The 22,815-nt window shown below is 41.7% G+C and overlaps 1 protein-coding gene across 2 annotated transcripts in view; it reads left to right on the top strand.

Moving 5' to 3' along the window:
* Window positions 1-21,298, top strand: part of erf (Ets2 repressor factor) — a 54,451-nt gene extending 33,153 nt beyond the window's left edge. For both annotated transcript variants that reach the window (XM_051956141.1, XM_022197775.2), the window contains exons 3-5: window positions 8,028-8,140; window positions 12,982-13,886; window positions 14,497-21,298. In XM_051956141.1, coding sequence (XP_051812101.1) covers window positions 8,028-8,140; window positions 12,982-13,886; window positions 14,497-15,129 — 1,651 coding nt within the window. In that variant the 3' untranslated portion in view covers window positions 15,130-21,298. The remainder of the gene's footprint in view (window positions 1-8,027; window positions 8,141-12,981; window positions 13,887-14,496) is intronic.
* Window positions 21,299-22,815: the final 1,517 nt, after the last annotated feature.

Here is a 22,815-nt window from a genome sequence, read left to right as displayed (position 1 = left end):
TCACCAGAAATACAATTATTGCACAAGTAATATAACATCACCTCGTTTTAAAATGTTTTAAAAGACTCAAACAGTGTGTCAGGCCTGTGATTGACATGCAGTCAGAGCAGGACATGCTTTTGCCCACATTCACACTATGCCCTGTTCTGAATGCACGTCAGTCATACGCATGACACACCGCGAGTGGAGGGGGGAACCACAAAAATAGCCATTTCTGAAAATTATGAGGAGGTTTGCTGTTTCTCCGAGCTCCAAGATGTAATTGGCTGCAATAAATCTAGATTATATCTTTAATATCATCCTGGATAGCATCAGTGTTGTCTGTTCTAGGCAATGATGGCAAATGTTTACTTGAATTCACAGAAAATGAAATGATATCAGCATCAAAAGCACAAATTTGAGGTAAATGCCGCAATTTGCATTAAAAATAAGTGTTTTTGTTTCACATAAAATGCTCATTTACTACAGATAATACATTTTTACAGATGACATTAATGTCAGAAGTAACATTATTTTGCAAAGAAGTTAGTTGATATTTTGCTGTGATTCTGTATTCCTTTTATGTTGACAGAATGAGTTAAGAGTTGTGTGAGATGCATTTCTTCTGCAGCATCCTTTAGGTATTTGTTAGTTTACTTAACGGCAAAGTTAAACACACAACAATGCAGCACACTGCATAACGAGCTGAAACTGCAACCTCCATCTCTGTTTAGAGATAAAACGGTTTATTTCATTTTCTTTTACCTACTTCACATTTGATCCTGCAGAGCTAAGAACTCAATACATCAGTGACTTAAGAAGAAGTTGAAGCACTTGTACAACATACAATTTTTAACACTTGATAGTAACATGTCCTTGATATTTTTTATTATTTATTTTGCAGCAGTCCTCTGTAAGTCGTAATTGATGCAGCTAATGGAGAAACCGGGAGTCCTTGATCTCCCATGGTGATCCTCGGTTATTTGAAGCACATCAAACTTGTTGCTGGTGCACAAAAATAGACACAGAAATTAGATCTTCAAATTGAGTGTGGGTGTTAAATTAAGAGAGAGTTAAGCCCACAAAGGTTTAACAGTGTGTTAAGAGTCGATTTGATACGGGAGGAATTACTTTCTCTATGGTCTCACTAAGTGTTTTACTTCAAGGACCAGCTGGAGCCAAACTCTGTTGTGCACGTCTTCTTTGCGGTTTGTAAACCTTTCATATGAACAACGAGCTGTTAATTAATTCTGACGTCTTTTGGAAGAAAAGTTCTCTTCATCTTTGATTGATGCTTCTCGCCGTCTTTTGAAGTGAGTGTGCGTTGGTGCACATATGTGTTTGCTCATGCATACACGGAGCATGTGTGCACGGACTTTTTTTTTGTTTTGTTTGCTGCTCATCTACGTGTGTGTTCAGTCTACAGAGTCTATACAGTCTTTTCTAGTTTATTTGAAGGAAGTTCAAATGGTCTTCAAAGAGCCTGGAGGCCGCGAGCGAGCCTGGCCCCGGTATGTGAGGCTGGCTGTCCCATATTGACTCAGCGCTGTGTGAATGTGTGTCTGTGTTGCTTTCACATGTATGTGCCTGGCCTCCCCCCCCGACATTCAGAGTACCATCCATCTAAGGCGTCTGTGAACATTATGTCCTTCCAGCTTTTACTGCGTATACTGCCCTGATATTGTTAACACCCACACGAATCCTGCAGTTCACCTCAGACAGTGTGTGTAGTATATACTGCGTTGTTTTGATATTTGTCCACATTTTTTTGAATGCACTGGATTGTACCTGAATACTCGCTTGCTGTTCACCTTGTAATTTACATCAATATGTTCATTTTAGGGCAAATAGTAGCAGTTAAATTAAATTAGAGCCACATCAACTATGAATTTAATTGTCATTTTATAAATAAAAGCAGTCTAAATTCAGTGAATTTTAACTTCTTAAATATGAATATTTTCTGGTTTCTTTCCTCTGTGACAGTAAACTAAAGATCTTTGGACTAAACAAGACATTTGAGGAAACTCTGATTCACATTTTTTAAAATTTTCTGACATTTTAGAACCAAAAAATTGATTAATCAGTTTGAGTAATTTTTCAAGAGAAAAATGTTTAAATTCTATGACTTCAGCTCCTTCAATGTGAATATTTTCTGTTTATTTCCTCCTCTATGACAGTAAACTAAAGATCTTTACCACTAATTGACATTTTTCACCATTTTCTGACCTTTTTTTTAGACAAAACAAGTAATTTATTTGAGTCATTCTCTGGTTTATTTCCTCTATGACGGTAAACTGAAGATCTTAGGACTAAACAAGACATTTGAGGAAACTCTGATCAGTGAACTCATAAAATAAATCACGGAGAACCGATTCGCTGTGAAAATGAATATCTTGGTGTCAGAATTTTTTTACACAAAACTTCCAAAAATGAACTTTTTTGAACATTTGTCCCTCCATGTTGATTGGCTGTTTGTCATGAAGTGTGATCAGTCAAAGTGTTGCAAATAGTACCAACAGAGTGAAGAACCAAAATAGCACATTTTTTTAAAAATTAATTTAATTTAATGGAAATTAGTTTTTTTTTTTTTAATAACAGCACCACTACTTGAAAAACTGCTGAATATTGGATCCGATAATTACCGTATTTTCACGACCAAAAGGCGCACTGTACCAAAAGGCGCAGTCTCAGTTATGTGTGCCATTACTGTATTTAACACACACAAAAGGCGCACCTGATTATATGGCGAGGGTTTTATATACAGTCCACGTCCACACTTCCCCCTTTAACGTTCTCATGGTGTCCGCTACTACGTCGGCCTTACAACAACAACACACACACAAGCATACAAGTGTGCGTATTTAAAAATAGAGCCAGAGCAAAACTGAGTTTGGTTGTGCTTTATTTAAGTATTGATTACAGAGTACTAACATTTTTTAATCATCAATAGTCGCGGGCATGGTAAAACACACGGATTAAACAAGCACACAAGTGTCCGTATTTAAAAATAGAACGGGAGCAAAACTGAGTTTGGTATTCACATTTTTTTTTACCGGTAATCGTCATCAATCAAACCCATGGAAGTCCTCATCCTCTGTTTCTGAATTGAACAGCTGCGCTAAACCTCCATCAAACATGCCAGGTTCACTTTCTTCACTGTCAGAGTCACTTTCCGTGCCGTGCGGCGCCTCGGAAATGATGCCGGTTTTTGCGAAAGCTCGAACAACAGTGCCAGCAGACACGTTAGCCCAAGCATTTACAATCCATTGGCAAATTGTGGCGTAACTCGCCCGGCGCTGCCTTCCACTCTTAGTGAAACTGTGGACTCATCGGTCATCCATCGCTCCCACGCCGCTCGCAGCCTTACTTTGAACGGCCGGTTCACACCGATGTCCAGCGGTTGGAGTTCCTTTGTCAGGCCTCCCGGAATGACAGCAAGCTCAGAGTTCATTTGCTTCACTTGTTTTTTCACATCGGCTGTGAGATGGGCACGCATAGAGTCACAGATCAACAGCGATGGTGATGCGTGGAAAAAACCACCTGGTCTACGTCCGCCTTACAACAACAACAACACACACAGGACGCACTGCACCATAGGGCGCGCCGCACAATTTGAAGAAAATCTAAGACTTTTATGTGAGCCTTATAGTCGTGAAAATACGGTACCCAAACTGATGATCAGTTGACCTCTTTTCTATCTACACCTTAAGACCTCCTAACGGCTACAACACATTTAAAGACATTGTTTTTACAAGACTTCATACTTTACATCAACAATTTCTCGATGTGTGATAATCTTGCTTTGTAGATTGATGTTCGAGATCTAATATATATAATAATTCAGTACATTAAACAGACTGTAGTTCATCGATGAACCATGCAAACAACATTTAAAATAAATTATAATGAGATTATTGTGACAGATACTGTGATAAGAGACACAGTGTTAGCCTTAATGGCAATTTATGGAATTATTTTCCACATAAAACATAGAAAAATTCCATTTTTTCTGTGTTCTGTACCAAACATGTTTCTTTCCATCTGGAGGATGTGATTTGCAGGCTGTTGCAGCACAGTGCTTCAGTTATAATCATATGTTGTGACAAATATCACCTTTAACATTACACTGCAGCACCTGTGATCTGGATATTGCACTTTTCCATAGTGTCTCACTTTTTTGTTGCACATGTGTTTAGTTATCCTAGTGTACAAGACTGTTTTGCTGCCGCCGTTGCTCCTAAAAGTAACAAGTAAACGCACTCCTTTCAAAGCCAATCCTTGATCTTAAGACTTTAAAGAAAGTGATCTGGATCCTCATGAAGATTTAATTCCCCGTGCTCCACCTGTTCAGCATAACATTTGTCCTGGTGGTTTTGTATTATCCTGCTTATGGACAAACAAAGCATACCTTGACGAGGAATAATCCCCTTAATCTTGATGCATAGTTGCAGTGTTAAAGCAGTTGTGTGTTCACATGTTTAAAAAATGCTCCTGTTGCTCTTGCTGATCCGGAAAATAATCTCATTCGTGACTCAGAAGGTGTGATAGCACCTGGACTCTTGATTTTTGCAAGTGTTGATAGCAGACTACCTCAAAGATTCGTGCAATTCTTTCAGGTTAATGCTAAATAATTTAACACTCAGAGGAATAAAAGGTCTAAATGCAGCTTTAAGTTTTAATTTTCTTATGTTTTCTTATATTTACTGAATGGTTAGTGGGTTTTTTCCATCACTACATGCTGCTTGAACACTTTGATACCTGCTAGTTGAGAGGATATCAACACTATGTGCTGTCAGATATCTCAAATTACCGCTCTAATTCGTTGTGCGTGTGCTCAATGAGTTTGTCGTCACTTGCATATGTTTTCTGCCTCCATTGTGCGTTTGAGCCTTTGTGCCTGCTGTTTATTCGCCTGTTGTGTGTGTGTGTGTGTGTGTGTGTGTGTGTGTGTGTGTGTGTGTGTGTGCCTGCGTTACATCTGAGAGCGTGGGTGAGCGTAGCAGTCGGCTCTGTCAGAAGAGGCCCTTCACTCATTGAGTCATTGAGGGGCTGGATGAGCTCCTGGTTCACACACTCCCGCTCTACTTTGTTTTTCATTGTGCTGAACTCCAGTGACTAATGTTGTGTTCACGCTGGAGCAGGGATGCAGCTTTGTCGTTATGACTAATATGATCATTGTGTTGTTGTTTTTTTTTTTTGTAACTGTCACTACAAGTGTGACTGATTTTATGAAACCTGTAAGAATATTACGCTTGGCCGTTCTGCATAAACTGCACTTTCACCTGCACGTTATTAATGATAAACCATGTGTGTTGCGTCACATGTATGTTATGTATTTGGCCACAAATAAACTATTGATCTTGCTGGATGAATGGATGTATAAAGAAAAACAGATCGATGGGTGGATAAAGGGCAGTTACACAAGCTGAAATGCTCACCTGTTTGATTTTTTTAAATTCAGCCCCCGCTACTGCTGGAGAGAAGCTTATTAACAACAGCAGATTTATTATTCACTTACTTGTATTCAGATAAATCTTTATATACAAATACATCCAGTAGGCTCCTCTCTGCTTGATCCAAACATATTAGATTTCTCACAATGAAGCGGACAGCTGAATGAGAGACACTGATTTAGAAGTTTTTACATAAAGAAATATGAATGCGGTTTGGTCGGTGAGTCACAGGGAGCCATTTTATTGTCTTTTAGATGAGCCGTCAGTGGCGCGCTATTCACTCCTCTACATTACCTCGTGTATTGACGATGACTAATGCACTCATGCTAATGGAGCCGCCTGGGTAAGACTCGGTCTGAGCGGCTGTCTCACTTCCTTAAGTAATCACAGTCAGAGTTTGAATTCAGCCTCGTGTTCACATTGTTAACAGCTTGTTTAATTGTGTGCCGCACTCTGACTCATGTAAAAATTGCCATGCAGGTAGCGCTTTCAACAGCCACACTGTGGTTTCTGATGTTTCACTTTTGGCTTTTGTAACATTACATTGTTTGGTTGCTTTAATGCACTGCGGCCACCTAGAAGACACTGATTCATTAACCCTCTAAACCCCAAGTAGTCTCTGGGCGTGTTTTCACTCCCGTCACATTTTTAATTCACTATGGGCTCATTTTTTCACCTGCAATATAAAGTCCTGCACCTCCATGGAACAGCACAAACATTACAAGAAGAATAGATTAACTCAAAAATGTCCTCTGTGCAATATACCCAGCAACGATGCTCGACATCATAAAGAAGAAAGTTTAATTTCTTTGATTACTCATTAACTACCCACATGTGTTACTAGTACTGGTAATACTGTTTAATGGTGGCTCTACGCACTATAGATGTTCTCCTACAAACATGTTTAGTGTGCTTTCATATTTGCCTCCTATTTGGTCTGTAAATGCAGCCTACAGTTCAGCCAAATAGGCCCTGAATATCTGGAACTAATGTATCCTGCGCTGCATTGAGGAACGTTGAATTTCTTGTTTTGTTTTTTGTATATAGAAGTAAGCAATAACTGTTTATTTTCAGTGAATTTTTAAATAAGAAATGTTAAAAAAGCGGACTTTGATGCCCAAGTTTAAGGTTAGGTTTGGTCATTTTCCTAAAAATTTATTTTTTTTTTTGTGTTTTTATAGTTTTTTGCTCTGGTAAATAGTGTAATTTTGACAATTACATGCTTTTCAAATCTGCCTTTCAGTTTGGGGTTTACTGGGTTCATATTAAGCACAAAAAATAACATTCGATATCAAAATCCTTGTCAGTTTTAAAAACATACTGGGGAACTGATTGTTAGATGCAATTATTTTCAAGAGCCTCCAACGTGCAAACAGCAAAACTATACATTTTTATGGGTCACACAGGTGTGCTTGCAATTTAGCAGGTCTCTCTGGGTGTGTCTCTGTCTGGCCCACCCAGGTAGGTAAACTCTCTTGGTTTCAAATCAGGTAATTCTGGCATTTGAACACCTCATTTGACTCATTTCACACATCTGGCCACCCTGCAGTAATTGCGTGAGGAGACCAGAGGCTTCCCTGTGCACATCTGTCCATTAGCATCTACTGGTGGGCGTTCAGGGGACATCTGTACGTTTCAGTTTTAGAAAACAAACTGGGTTACACTCTCTAAACTGCAAGAGTCTTGGCAAGCGTACCGGTCACGCCGCGCCACCCACCACCACATGAAAATTCTCAACCTGTGGGAAACACTGAGATGTGAAAAAGCAACCAAACAAAGAGTGCAGCCAAAGCACGTCTGGGAACGGAGCTTTTGGCGTCAGAGCATCAAAGTTCCAAATTGAAGCACTAAAAATGTCTCCAAGGGGCTCATCTTGTGCTTTGACAGACCAGCCTTCCTCCCTGCTGCGTTTCAGCACCAGGCAGCATCAAACCGAAGCAGCGAGGGGTCAGAAATAATAAATCTGACACTGTTTACAGTATAGCCAGAAGAAAGGCTGCTGTTTACTAACTTTAAGTCCCCAATCATCCTCATAAAAAAGAACAAAACATTTATCTGCACCTTTTATTCCTGTTTACAATAATTTACATAATGTGTCATGAAATTACTGATGTGTACGGGAACGGACAGAAAAGGTTAACACTTAAAATGTGTTATTTGGCACCAAAGGGCAAATCCTCTAATGCCTCTAATTATCTTTCCATCCATTTAACGCTGCTATGCAGAACCGCTCACACAGTTACTGCTTCACATTGGCAGGGCTGGAAGAAAGTACAGAACTGATTGACTGCTGATTACTGTCTCAGCCAAATGGATTGCTAAATGTCCACATTTGAGCCAACTGTCCTCATGTTTCTAGGTTCAGAACAAAATGGTGAACTTTGTTGATTTGTTGATGGTGCTTTTCAATAAAAATCACTGGCAGGCTGGCGTTTTTATGGAACTCAGTGGGTTCGACTGGGAAATGTGCGTAAATGAGCGTACTTATCAGTGGTTTCGCTCTTTTAATATCAGACTAAAACAACATGAAACCACAGTCAAAGACTTACTGCATGTTGCTTTACAATAACACCCTTTCTTTGCTTGTCTCTTCAGATACTACTACAACAAGAGGATTCTTCACAAGACCAAAGGAAAGAGATTCACCTACAAGTTCAACTTCAACAAACTAGTGCTGGTCAACTACCCCTTCATCGACATGGGCTCCGGTGTGTATATTTTACCCACATATTCAGTCTTACTTTCGAAATCTAGGGGCAACGTACCAACTTTAAACCCCAGACAATCTGTAGCCTTTCTTTTTCACTTCCACAGAGCTGTGTGAGCTTATAAACTGAGCCTTTCAGCAGTGCTTTTGGTGCTGGAGCTATTGAAAAAATGAACTTGCTAGCATTATTTCACACCAGCTTTGTAAGTCAGCGGAGTTTTAACCTTGGAACGACAAGAGTCACACTAGACAACATGGACACAATCAAAAGAGTGTTAGCTTTGGGACTGACAAAAGATTTTTGGCCTTCAGACGTCTGTGAATTTAGAGTCTTTCTATGTGCTGTGTGAGTTTATGAATTTGGCTTTACGGCTCATTTGCTGACAGCTGTAAAGTGTAGCAAAAAACCTGCTGCGAAGCCAAAGTTTTATCAGCCAAAATAGCTGTTAAACACAATTGGTGAAGATTTGGCCAATTTTGATGCCAGAAGCTTGTTTGCCATGAACAGAAGTTTACTTGATACTCTGAATCATAATGTCATTTTTGGTGCCCTGATTTTGGGTATACGATTGGAGACCAAATGCTTTTGAGCACACGTTGTAACTGAGACGTTCAAATGTTATTGTCTGAGAAGGTTTCCAGTCAGTGTGGTGGGTGCCTTACTAATTTACATGCCAGAGACAAATGCTAAGGCCAATTCGTGCTTTCCACTTCAATGTGAGCTTGACGTTATTTCGACATCTTTCCTATTCCATGAGTGTCGTCTGCAGACGTCCATGTGTAGCACAAAATTTATTATCCCACTGAAATAGGGTTGTGACTGATGGTTTTTTCATTGTCAAATAATTTCAAAGTGATCATCCATTAGTAGTTGAGTTTATTAAATGTCAAAAAATGGTGAATGATGTCGACCAGCTGTTTTTTTTTTTTTGTTTTGTTTTTTGCGGCCACAGTTCCAGGACAAAAAGGGAGATTTGTATGGAAAGAGAGAAAACCCCAAAAGGACAAATATCTTGTTTGGTTTCAGTTTACTGTTATACAGGAATATAAAAATGAGAAAATATTAGAATTTTAGAGGCTGGAATTTACTGAAACTGATGTAATTATCAATATATTTGTGACTAATAGTTGACAACTAGTCAAATATAGTTACAACTCAAGCACACCAGCTTGCACTTCACTGCACAAACTGTATGAGCATGGGAGAAATAAAAGTCTTGAATCTTGAAACTGCATTTACCAGCAAAACAACTGCTGCCCTCATTAAATAGTTATGTGGAGACAGTTGGCATTCTCTGCCATCCACACCTTTCTAATTCATCAGTAAAATGAATATAATTGAAGTAATTGCATTTGAATTTTGGAGAAATTTAGATTTATAGATATATGCTTTCCATCAGCGATGCCCAAACACAGTGAGACTTCTGAAATCTCCAGAAATCCCTACGTCTGTGTGCTTAGTACACCTCTGGAATAATTACATTGACACAGTGCTACAGTTCATTCTGTAGCCAGCTGATATATCCAATAGAAATGTACAATCACAGCGAACCTTTCAGCCATTTGCCCTTCTCAGTTAGTCAATTAGTTGTTGCAGGAAAGCAAACAGTTGTCAAAACAAATACTTGTTAGGAGGAGAGACTGTGTCTGGGGATTCTCTGTTACCCACACCTTTATAAGTCATTATTTAAAGAGTTGTTGAATTAGTCAGTCTGTTGGACTGTGGAGGTGTTGCCATTTGTAGCGGCAAGATTTTCACTGATGATGCTCAAATATACTGGGAAATTCTGAATTCTCCAGAAACCCTGTGCTGTAACCGCCCACTGCTCATTCATCATCACCATGTTTTTGTTCCAGAATAGGTAACTTTGTATAAATTAAGTTTCTGAAAGGGAAAAAAAACAATCCGCAGCAGATTGAATATTAAAGAACTTGTAATTAACAGTGCTCAAGCATTCTGGGTAATTCTAAATTCTCCAGAAATCCTGTGCTGTAACCGCCCACTGTTCATTCATCATCTGCACCTTTATAATTGAATAAGACTTGTAATTCAACAGATCCAACTTTGGAGGTGCTTTGTTTTGTAGCAGCACGGTTTAAAATGAATCTGCTCAAATATTGTGGGAAGTTCTAAGTTCTCCAGCAACCCTGTGTTGTAACCGCCCACTGCTCATTCATCATCATCTGTTTGTTCAAAAATCATTAACGTTATATGAAGTAAGTTTGTGAGGGGAAATAAAAACAACAGTCCGCACCAGATTGAATATTAAAAGACTTGTAATTTAAATAGTCTAACTTTAGAGGTGCTTTGATTTGTAGCCACATGATATCCATTGATATCCATTTACGGTGCTCAAACACAGTGGGAAGTTCTAAATTCTCCAGAAACCCTATGCTGTGTCTGCCCACTGCTCATTCATTTATCCACACCTTTATAATTTAATATTGAGAGAGTTGTCATTGAAATAGTTGGACTTTGGAGGTGCTTTTATTTGTACCTGCATGATTTCCATTAAGGGTTCCCAAAAGATTGTGGGAAGTTTTAAATTCTCCAGAAACCCTGTGCGTCCATTGCTCATCTCCTCCACCTTTTTGAATATTTAAAGAGTTTTAACTGAAATAGTCAGATATAGTCACATGTTGGAGGTAAATTGTAGCTTCCTACTTTCCATCGACAGGGCCCCAAAGACAGCAGGAAGCACTAAGTCCTCCAGAGCCCTGTGCTATGTCTGCTGCCTGCTCATCTGTCATCCACTTCTTTACATTAAAATATTGAGAGTTGTAATTGAAATGATTGGACTTTGGAGGTGCTTTTTTTTTTGTAACTGCATGATTTCCATTGACAGCGCCTAACCTTAGTGGAAAGTTATAAATCCTGTGTTGTGTTCGTCAGCGACACAGTGCTACAGTGCAGTATGTAACTAACTGCTATATCTTGTAAAAAGTGCCTTTCAGACACTTCCTCAGGAGCCCCACTTCTTTTCCTGTGTTTAATATGACCAATGCAAACCTATTGTAGTGTGAATCGAACAACAAACATGGAAGATGTGGAAACCGTGAATAGACCTTCATAGCTAAACACTCAGACGGTTCTGCATCCAACCTTAGTCACAGTGAAAAGAGGTTTTTAGATGGATCTTGGAGTGAACTAATCAGATACTAGACAGATTTTGTGCGGTTGTGAGTGCACATCCATGTGTCTGCATGGTTTCTGTATGTGTGTTAAGGACATGAGCGTGCCACGTTTATCCCTCTCCTCCCTCCTCTGAAGTCGTCTCTCGTTCTGTTCCCGGCCACCCAGTGTAAACACAGCCCATATGGAGCGTTGGATACTGGGTGACATAAGTGCAGCACGAAACTTTAATTATAGCCACTGTGTGATGTGGCCCACACACTGACATGTTGTGATATGATGGTTTCATACGATGGTTACACACACAAATGCCCACGTCAGTCTGGATTGATAGGCGAGCACAGACGCCCACAAATACACACCACGGATAAACACACCGCTTTTCTCCGCTCACCATCTCTGACACAAATGCTTTTTAAAAGGGGAGACGCACACACACTCGCTCAGCAGCTCTGGAAAAAAACAGAGGAACCCAACCCATGTTTGTGATGGCAGTAAGAGCGACTTTTCCAATATTTAATTCTGGCACGTGCTCGGATGCCAAGAATTTATTGCAGTGCCACAGTCTCCCTGGCAGAAGAGGCAGAGCGAGGAGGGTTGAAAGAGAAGGGAACTTGTGGCTTAGTGTAACCCGCTGTTTTCTTTGTGTGCGCCTGTAACCCTCTGGGTAAAATAAAACTTGCGCTCATTAGTTACTTTTCCCATTCTCTTCAGTTTTAGGGACTGGTTCATCCAAATTTAGAAATAAAAAAGCATTTTTTTCACTCCATGCAGACAGTTTTTTTTTTCCTTCGCTGTCCAGACTTTCTTATCTATCTGAGATTTCTGCTCACGTATTACAACTTTGAAGTTACTTTTTTTGTAAACCGCTGACTGACTAACCCTCTGAACTGGCAGATTTGAAATCCATTTAAAAAAATCTCCCAATTAAACTATTTATCAGATCCAGAAACTGTAAAAACTGAATGAATCCTTAAATTTTCAACCCGACAGTCCTTCTGCTAATCATCTGTGACACGTCGTTTTGTCAGAAAATTTTAAAGTGTGATTTTTCATAAAAATCACTTCATTCTGCATCTCCTTTAAAATGTGCCAGAAAGAATTCACTTACTCGAACCAGAATGTGATAAACATAAGATATTTCTGTGCAGCCTGGAAGCTTCCAGTCACTTGATTATAACCAGCTGTTGTCACAAAACTTTAGGAACTTTTCGGCTGAACTGCAGGCAGTGTTTACACAGGGGAAATAGGATGGCAAGTATGGAAACAAACAAATACAAATTTAAGCAGTAAAATATCTGTAGTTAGTGGAGCCCATGCGTTTGTTCCACAATCGGTAACTTGAAAAAAATTTGCATATGTTGATTCTGTTTCTTTGGTTTGTTTTTTGCAAAAATAATCAAAGAAATTCAGCTTTTATTTTCTATTTTTATAATGTACGCCTTTAGAACCATTTCATAGTACACAGTAGAGCTCTTTTTAGCTTTGGTTATACTGTTTCCGTAGAGGTGCAGGACTTTATGTTGCAGTGAAAAATGAGCCCACAGTGATTAAAAATCTGGCAGAACAACAAAAAATTCCAAGAAGCTGCTTGGGGTTGAAAGGGTTAATTTTGCATCTCCACATCCATAATCAGTGTTCCTTTTGTTTTGTATAATGCACAATACAACAGAATACTCCCAGTAAACAGCTGCTTGTCTTCCTTGCAGGCCGAGTCCCACAGAGTGCCCCTCCTGTGCCGACCGGAGGAACCCACTTTCGTTTCCCTCCTTCCACCCCTTCAGAGGTCCTGTCGTCCAGCGAGGAGCTCCGCAGCCCGGGTATGTTCAGCAGCGTCGCCCGCCGCATGGCCCGAGGCTCCGTGAGCGACTGCAGTGACGGCACCTCCACCAACTCTGAGCTGGAGGAGGCTGTGGGCGCCGAGGAAAGAGCCGTAGGGCAGGAGAGGGCCTTCAGGGGTCTCCTTCCTCCCCGCCTGCCTCATGATTCTCTGTTCAGGGTCTATGGAGGGGCTCCAAACCCAGCGGGGCTCCCCAGACCTGCCCCCAGGGTCCACCCAGAGCCTCTGTCCCCCTTCCCCGTCTCACCCCTGCCTGGTCCTGGAGGTCTGCTGGCCCCGACTCTGTCCCCAGCCCTCTCTATGACCCCCACCCCCCACCTGCCCTACACCCCGTCCCCCTCTCTGTCGTCCCCCATGATGGGCTCCCACTTCTCCTTCAACCCGGAGGACATGAAGCACTACCTGCAGGCCCACACCCAGTCAGTCTTCAACTACCACCTCAGCCCCCGAGCCTTCCTCCACTACCCCAACATCATCATCCCACAGCCCCACCGCCCCACCCCCGAGAAACCGGCCGCCCATCACCTCCACGGCCCGCCCATGTCGCTCTCTCATTCGCTGAGCCAGCAGCCTGGGGGCGGCGACGACGGGCACCAGCATCCATCACCGTACAAGTTCAAGCTGCAGCCGCCGCCGCTCGGCCGCAAACAGAGGGAAGCAGGGAGCTCATTGGCTACTTCTTCTTCCTCCTCTTCCTCCAGCCAGTCCTCCTCATTCACAGGGTCTGGTCAGATAAGCAGTTCTGCCCTCGCTGGGGGGCCTCCTAAGATCAAGGTGAGTCTGCGAAATGGAGAGGTTAATAATTGATGATTAATTGATTGAATGCTGCTAATAATTTCACTGATTACAAATATATTAGCTGAAAGGGCACAAGCTGAAGAACATGCAGAAAATATATTTTGTTTATTAGCTGTAGTACCTCATTGCACCACTTGGTTTAGCTTCTTACTGTTTAACACTGTAGTAGCCTGACTCACCCTAAGTAGGATGCTAACATAAGCGTGCTGTTGGCCATTAATGTCAGCAAGCTTTGTTGTGTTGGCATTTTCAAAATCAACTTCACCACAGAAAACAATCTCCAAGCAGCAACGTACCGCACTGAACATTTCAAAGTTTGCTGAAGGTTTGGTTCATGCAGTAAAGCAGCACTGCTGTTTTTACATTTACACAAATGTTTAACCAAAACAACTCTACTCAGTTTGCATTATTGTTTGAATGTCGATTGATAATACTGCCAATTATCTCTTAAAAATATTCAAAATATCCATTCTTACACAGACACACGTGACGTTTCTGCTTTGTTTAACTTCAACATATTTTAAGTTCAGCTTACATGTGTTCGGGATTAAAAATATAATGTCCTGTTCTATAACTCTTCTCCCAGGTGGAGCCCATCTCAGACATTGAATCCGAAGAAGAGGTGGAGGTGACCGACATCAGCGAGGAAGACGAGCTGAATCACAACAACGAGGATGACCAAGGCGACATCTTCACTCCAACAGTTCGCCACCGTCCCCATCTGCTCAACAACCACCACCAGGCCAACGGAAACAGCAGCAGCCCTTCTGCTCCTCTTCCTCCTCTGCCCGACGACGACGACGACGAGGAGGTCTTCAAGACTCCGGCCACTCCTCCTCCGGGCAGCGGCGGCCTGGCCTTCCCCCTGATCAGCCTGAAGAGCGAGCCGGGCCAGCCGTCTCCCATCAGCCCTGGGGGCACTCGCTGCATCCCGCTGAAGCTCCGATTCAAACGCCGCTGGAGCGAAGACCAGAAGATGGAGGCGGACGGAGAGAGGGACGAGGCGGAGGACAAGAAAGTGAGGGCCGAAGGAGAGGAGGAGGTGGAGGGGAAGAGGGAGGAGGCCGGGAGGAGAGAGAGCGAGGTGGAGAACGGAGGAGGGAGAGGCGGGGGAGTTATTCTGGGGCTGATGCTGCCACCGCCTCCCACCCAGCGCAGAGCGAGTTCAGAGCTGCAGAGGGCCACGGCACAGCTGTCTCTGGAAAACACCGGCTGCTGAGCTTCATGCACACAAACACACAGGGGATCTCAGTCAGACACAAACACACTTCTGGAAGTCTGTCAACAAGTTCAGTAGCTTCAGGTCGACCATAAAGTCTTGTCAGTTCTTGCCAGCAGGGAGTTTTTTTAATGCGAAAAAGTCGACAAAACCTCCAACGTCATCATTCTGAATGTGTCATATGCAGGAATTGCTTTTGTGTAATAATTAAGGAGTTGTTGGTCTCCAGTAACTGACTTCACAGCTCATGAAATGAACAGAAACATGATCTTTTCCTACATATGATACATCTACACGTTCACATCAAAGTAAAAGACAAAAGTGATGAGTTTGTTGTACTTTTTTGCAGCAACATGATTGGTCAGTACTGTCGGCAAGTAGCTACAAGAAGTTATGATCCCTGTAAAACCATGAGACATAGATGTCCCTGTGTTGCCTCTAATGTACAGAAAGGAGGTGTGTGTCCACCAAAGTGTTTATTCCTGCTGCCTGCCACTTTTTTCACTTTTTGCAATGAGAGCGCTGCGTGTTTACAGAATAGTGAAGGCGTTAGGAAATGCAGAACGTTTGTTCTGGTCACAAAGAGTTGGAAAATGTTCTTCTCTTGAGGCTTTATGACAGGAGGAATACCACCAACGCCAGCCAATTTCCACGTTATACTTGTACAAATACTGAACAGAAATGCGGTAGAAGAGAAGTTTTAATACTGCTGCTGTCCGAGTATCCACATCTGCATCACATAACATCTCCATACTACAACAGTATTAACGTACAAAAATAGCAGAATTAGCTGCAAAGTGTTTCTTTTGAAGCTTGGAGTTGTTCGGTTTTGGGACTCAGCACGGTTCTGTAAACCTTCAAGTTTGTGTACTATTTGTAAACATCAACAGACTTCAGTAGAGTCTGTAGGTGATAAAGTTACTCAGCAGCAGACAGCTGGTCCTGAAAAATAAAAGCACAAAATGTGACCAAGACCTGAAGTGGAGGAGCTGTCTGGTACTAAGTAGGCATTTCCTGGATGTTGATAGTTATTTTCTTAAAGATACAGACACTGAATGACCTGTTTTTGTGTAAAAGTGTCTGGCTCACTTAAGGCAAAAAGTACAAGTTCTGCATGTTGCTCTCGACTGTTTTTTAGTGACGCAGCAGCTGCTTTACTGACTTTTACATGACGTGTAAATGTGTTAGGAACATTTTTACAGTCCACTGGTACTTGCATCACGTTACATTCTTGGATATTCGGCATCAGAGCAACCAGCTGAGAAAACTTTGCACCTCCGAAGTGCTTCCAACTGGAAGTATTCGACTTTATCAGCAGGCAAGAAATCACTTTGGTGGCCACTCAGCCTCCGTCAAGACACCTTTGTGCCCCTGTTATCTTATCAAACGCAGCAGACACAGTGCTGTCGCTGTGACTTAAACACTACGAGATAACCAAACTCAGATTGTACATTGATTTCTGCTCGATTTTTTTTTTTTTTTCCAAAACATCGAAGCGCCACAGTGAGGGAGTCTGCTCTTAATATCCGTTAGGAACTACACACTGCCTCGTCAAAGCCTCCTCGCCCTCCTAGTGCCAGTAACTCTGCCATCCATCACCTCACGTCACACGTGTGCCCGGATCATCGTCATCTTTAAACGCATTCAGTCGGTCTAACTTGTTTGTCTGGAGCAGCGAAACTAATTTGCATCCTCCTCTAAAGAGTACAAAGGCGGCCTGAATTGTACAAAAGTAGATAGAAAGAGTTTTAATGAATTTCTCACTCATCTGCGGCTCACTTGAAGGCGGTGAGCACTCCTCCTTATCTCCCCCTCGCTTCTTTTTCCCGCTCCTTTGTATTCACCGTAAGAGACAGACAAATCCTGATGTTACTAAGAAGACTTAACAGCCCTGATAGAGATTATAGAAGTGCCTCTCTGTCTGCACCCATCACCATGCAGTCGTTTACAAGATGGAGGGCAGTGAGGTAAAAAAAAGGAAAAAAAAAAAACGAACTCACTCTGAAGGATCTTACAGACTGAAGAGGGTTTTTTTCCCTTTCAAGTGGTGATTAGAAAGAACTCTGCAATCAGTCTTTTCTGCAGGAAACAGCTCGGACACTGTCGGACTGAGTGGCCTCCTGTCCTCAGCTCGTTCACTACAGACACATGAAACGACGATGAGCTGTGCATCTACACCCGAGGAGGAGGAGAGGAAGACTCTGACCTCTCCAACCGACCTGACTCACTGACAGACGTTATTGGACATTTCGATTCTCGTTCTACAGCGAAAGCAGCCGGCTCTCGGAGGATCTTTTCCCTCCCGTTTCTCTTCGCCTGTCGCAGGAAACGAGGAAGCAGCTACGAGGAAGGCTGTAATTACAGACACACTTGTTTCTCAGAGTGTGTTTGGACACGAAGCTGCTGCCGAAACATCTGGCCTCGGCTTCTCGTGTCCCCGCGTGACTTCGCACAATCTTTGAGGGGTTTGGAGGTTTGAGGGCATTTTTAGTTGTTTCTTTTTTTTTTTTTTTGCCCTCAATCGTACAGATCAACAGCTCTCTTCTGCATTCCCCCGTTATTTTGTTTATTGTTTTTTTTTTTTTAAATGACTGTACTCTTTCTGTCAGCGGACGTTTGTGCCTGTTAAGGACGTGGACAGTATTTTAGGGCATTTTGCAGTGATCTGAGGGCTTTCTGTATTTTGGATAAAATTGCCAAACATGTTCACGCAACGATTGAAGCCAACCGATTTGTCTTGGTGGGGGTGGGGGGAGAAACGGGAACCATGAATGTGGAGCATCAAGGTTAACTCAGGCTAAACCTTCACTGAGATATTTTTAATATTCATGTAGTGTAAAGAGAGAAAAGACGTGCCCATTTTAACGAACAAAACAATTTAGAATGAGATTGTGCCTTTTTTTAAAGCCAACTTTTATCAGTACCCCCAGCAAAAAGTGATCACACACTCACACACACTACCACCATGCCTTCTGCTTTTGTAAAAGAGAGATACAGAATAAGCAAATCTACACATATATATTTTATTCAAATATATATTGAATTCAAATATTATATTTCAATATGGTCATTTGATACAAATCAGGAAAATCCTACTATTTTTAATGGTAAAGATATGTATATATTCTAGCGGGCATATTATTACCAGTATAATTCAGCCTTTGCCTTCTCACCCTTGCCTTCTCTTGACCGTTGAGCTGCGATGACAAAGGCCACCGGTGTCAGAGTTTTATATTTATATTGTAAAAAAACAAACAAAAAAAAACACGTGTATTCAGGGGACGAAGGGGTGTGACGGGACAAACGAGCGAGCGCGAACATTTAGCCAGAGCTGGGTCGAACCGTGTTTGTTTTCACACGCGTGGAGTGGCAGCTGGGTGGGGTTTACCACGTCAGGACAGTCACAGGAAGGTATATTAGTTGTGTTTTTGTGTGTTTGATTCATTTATTTCCTGCTTGGTGCGCTCCACCCGCCTCAAACTGAACTCCTAAATTATTTGCAGCCACCGTTTAACCCACATCGGCTGAGAAGTTAAAATCAAAAACACACGGAGGCGCAGGTGAAGCGTTCTGATTGGGCGCCGCAGATGTGCAGACACAGCTGGACTTTGGTTTGAGCGTGGACTGTGGACTGCAGCGGCTCGGTGTGAACTCGTGGTCTGATCTGAACCCTCACAAACACGCTGTCCTGGTTAGCAGTGAGGCTTTACTGTGGCGACAATAAAGGGAAACATGACATCACGTGTGACATCAGACGCCCCCGCAGTCTCTCTGGAGGAGACGACCCGACCATAGAAGCTACACCCAGTCACACACAGCGAGGAAATGGCATCACTAAACCTCAGAGCGCCGCGGAGAGAGAGGGACTTCCCATAGTGTGAGTCGCCCGCTCTGGCTGCTGTGTGTGTGTGTGGTTTCTATGGTTATGCCATCTACACACACACACAACGTTATTCAACAGAGACTCCTGGCCCGAGTTATTTAGCCCCGTTTTTCTCGTCCAGATCATCCAACCAGCTCCAGTCTCACACAGTTAAACCCTGAATTATTCATAGCCGAGCCAAACTTTGATTTATGGTGATATTTTTATTTGACCGGTGAGGTTTCTTCTGACTGGAAATGACACGAACAAGTGACAAAAGACAGTCAAACATTGTTTTAGGGATGTTAATGATGAATTTTAGTTGTCTTATGTTGTTTTTTTTATGCATTTTTACTAAAAATACAGTCTTCTCAGTGATCAATCTTGAGCACAAACATGGTTCTAAGAAGCTTTCTGCATGTTTTCACTGTGATTTTGGACATTTTAGCCAAAAGGTCAACATCTTTGTTCAGTGTCTGATTGAGATGGTTCTAGAACTGATTTAAGGACGATTCTACTATTCTTCACAGGAGTCACTTCTGGTTTCCAGGCAACCTCTTTAAGACTTTTGACTGTGTGGAGCTCCTTGTAGATTTTGACTAAGCTTTGCACTGTGGCCTCTTTCACTTTAAAACCCTTGAAAATGACTTTAAAGCTTTTCCTTGCCTTGTGTCAAATGATAAAACAATGTTTTAGAGATTGTAATGACACATTTTAATGATTTCAGTGTTTGTTTTTTAGATTTTTCTTTCAAATTGCCTCAAACTTTTGAGAAAATGCACCTTCAGAACATGATAGAAATTAGTTGAACCATTTTGAATGATCGCATTGAGCATTTAAATATGCTTTAAGTTGAGAAACAGCTCATGCAGTCGCGCTTTGGTCCGTTTTTAATCGATTTTAAGTCATGGCTGAAACCAAAGAACTCAGTTAAGAACTCCAGTTGCACTTTGTGGCTTCTCACAAGACAAGAAAAGGCTTTAAAACGTATCCGAGTGTTTGTAAGTGCAAGCACCCACAGGGAAAAGCAGAATTAAAAAGTACAAGTTCCACACTGAAAAATCTCTAAGGGCTTCAGGAAGACAAAAGTGACCCCTGCTCTGGAAAAAATGGTGGAATCCAACGATTAACACCAAAAGCATCCTGATGAATGTGAGTCAGGATCACAGAAGGTCCAAAATCCTAGTGGAGACATGAAAAAAAAAAAGCTGTTTGTTTGCTGTGGTGGCAAAAAAAAGGCTTTAAAATTAACCTTGAATATATTTTGTGACTTCAAAAATGTAAAATAATCCACTTAGAAACAATTATGCTTTATTGTTAGCATCTCAAAAACAATTTAACAGCTTTTGTCACTTTTGTGTGCCATTTCCAACCAGACGAAAACTACAGCTCAAAGAAAACTACTATAAATCAAAATTTGTCCTGCTCGGTTTCTTCACCAGGCACCAACAAGTCTCACATCCTTCCTGATCCGGATCTAAGCTGAAGATTTGTTAAACTGTGCCTGCAAATCCATTTAGGGAACTATAAGGACAGATGTAGCAGTTAGCAAGCGTCTGGTAGAGGAAGTCAACACCTGAACGGTCACACCTGTGCTGCCTTACCTGTCGTGGCTTCAAACTATAAACACAAGAGAACAACTGTTTCCCCACCAGGTCGATATTCTCACCCCTTGACTTCACCGATGCTGTTCTTATCTTGTTTTTTTTCCTGTATTTTTTCAGACATATTACTGTTACTCCTGTAATTATTATATTATTAACATTTTTTTGATTATGTTGTACCCTCTTGCCATTGGCCCCGCCTCTTCTCCATGAATTCCTGGTTGTTTTTCTGTGAGTTCTTGTTCCAGTTTGCACTCTTTCCTCATGAACCTTAACTAGTCGGCTTCAGTGCAGTCTCTTTTTTATTTTTTTAACTCGCTCTGATTTTATAACCATGTTACCGTGGACAAGAGGAGGGTCACATGATTCCCACATGATATACAAGCGAGGGGAAGAAGCAATTGTTTTCTTTTTTTTTTTGATGTTGTGTATATATATTTTTTTCCATTTTGGAGGATTCCGTAAGACAAGAAGAGCATTGTACTGTTTAACCATTGTATTATTTGACATGCGTCCCTTCCTGTCCTCTCGGAGCGTCTTCGTCTCTCCTCTCACCTCGGCGGTGATGCTTCACTCCAGAGGAGAGACGGAGGCTTTTGTTTTTATCACGGAGGATCCACCTGTACTTCTGTTTCCCTTCTATCTGTTCATCTTCATTTGTAATTAAATAATAATCAGGGTTCAGTAAAAAAGGTAAAAATTGGTCAGTTGTCCTGTTTTTATTTCTTTTATTCACTTTCTTCGCTCTGAACTTAGTTTTGAATGTTCCTGGGAGCATAAAGGTGTATTGTACCAGTGTAAAAGGACATTAAATTAGATAATTAGCCAGTAGAAACCAGTCAGCTATAGCCTCTTATTCCTGAAACCACCAAGTATCAGTCCCTTTTGCTCAACTGTTTTAGGTTTTGGAGGAGTTTGGATGGAAGATCAACGCCTTGAGCTTTTGGTCATGTTCCTCGACGCTTTTCTGAGTTGTGGTGGATGCAGTTGTAGGGTTGTGATTGGTTTACTGTGTTTAACAGTGGACGAACCTTCCCTAACGTTACACAAAAGAGCAGTTTAAAAGCTCAGGCAGCGAATTATAGCAGCAATCACCAAGGACGTATTATTTCATACAGTGTACACTACCGTTCAGAAGTTTGGAGTCACTTAGAAATGTCCTTATTTTTGAAAAAAGCGTTTTTCCCCTGGGCTGCACAATGGGGTAGTGGTTAGCACTTTCACCTTGCAGCAAGAACATTCCCGGTTCAAATCCCGGCCTGGGATCTGGGATCTTTCTGCATGGAGTTTGCATGTTCTCCCTGTGCATGCGTGGGTTTTCTCCGGCTTCCTCCCACAGTCCAAAAATATGCTGAGGTTAATTGGATACTCTAAATTGCCTGTAGGTGTGAATGTGAGTGTGATTGTTCGTCTGTATATGTAGCCCTGTGACAGACTGGTGACCTGTCCAGGGTGTCCCCTGCCTTCACTCGAGTCAGTTGGGATAGGCTCCAGCACCCCCCGCGACCCTAGTGAGGATAAAGCGATGTAAAGAGAATGGATGGATGGAATTTTCTTCCTGAAGTTTTGCAAATTTTCAGAAATTTGGGAAAAAAAAATTTTTGCTGATTTTTTTTTTTTTTTTTTTCCTTTTCAGACAAGGAAACAGTATTATTTGGTGCCCTAAAATGAGGACAACAGGAGGGTTACTGGAACATCTCCATAGGGGTACAGAGGAACATTTCCAGCAACCATCACTCCTGTGTTCTAATGCTACATTGTGTTAGCTAATGGTGCTGAAAGGCTCATTGATGATTAGAAAACCCTTGTGCAGTTATGTTAGCACATGGATAATAGTGTGTTTTCATGAAATAGCCTAGGTGACCCCAAACTTTTGAACGGTAGTGTACGTAAAATTGGGACAGACTACTTTGTCATAATATTGCGACTTAAGTGTCTACTGTTACGGTTCCAGCTTGTTTATATCAGCAGGAGACACCATAACGTGTGATGTAACTGTGCAGAGGATTGTGCGTCAGGAAAAGCATGCTAACTTGTATACTGCAAAATACGACCAGATGTTTTAGTACACTGTGGTATTTCTGGCATTTGACATACCGCGTTTGTGTGTACTACATCTTTTTCTGATATACTATATAACATGGTAGTATGGATTATGAGAACACACTATGTCCTAATGCATACAAACAAAACAAGATGTGCTACTCCATCCAGATGTTG

Source organism: Acanthochromis polyacanthus, chromosome 11 (assembly GCF_021347895.1).
Source record: "Acanthochromis polyacanthus isolate Apoly-LR-REF ecotype Palm Island chromosome 11, KAUST_Apoly_ChrSc, whole genome shotgun sequence".
Classification (NCBI taxonomy): Eukaryota; Metazoa; Chordata; class Actinopteri; family Pomacentridae; genus Acanthochromis; species Acanthochromis polyacanthus.
This window is presented reverse-complemented; position numbering and strand designations above follow the sequence as displayed.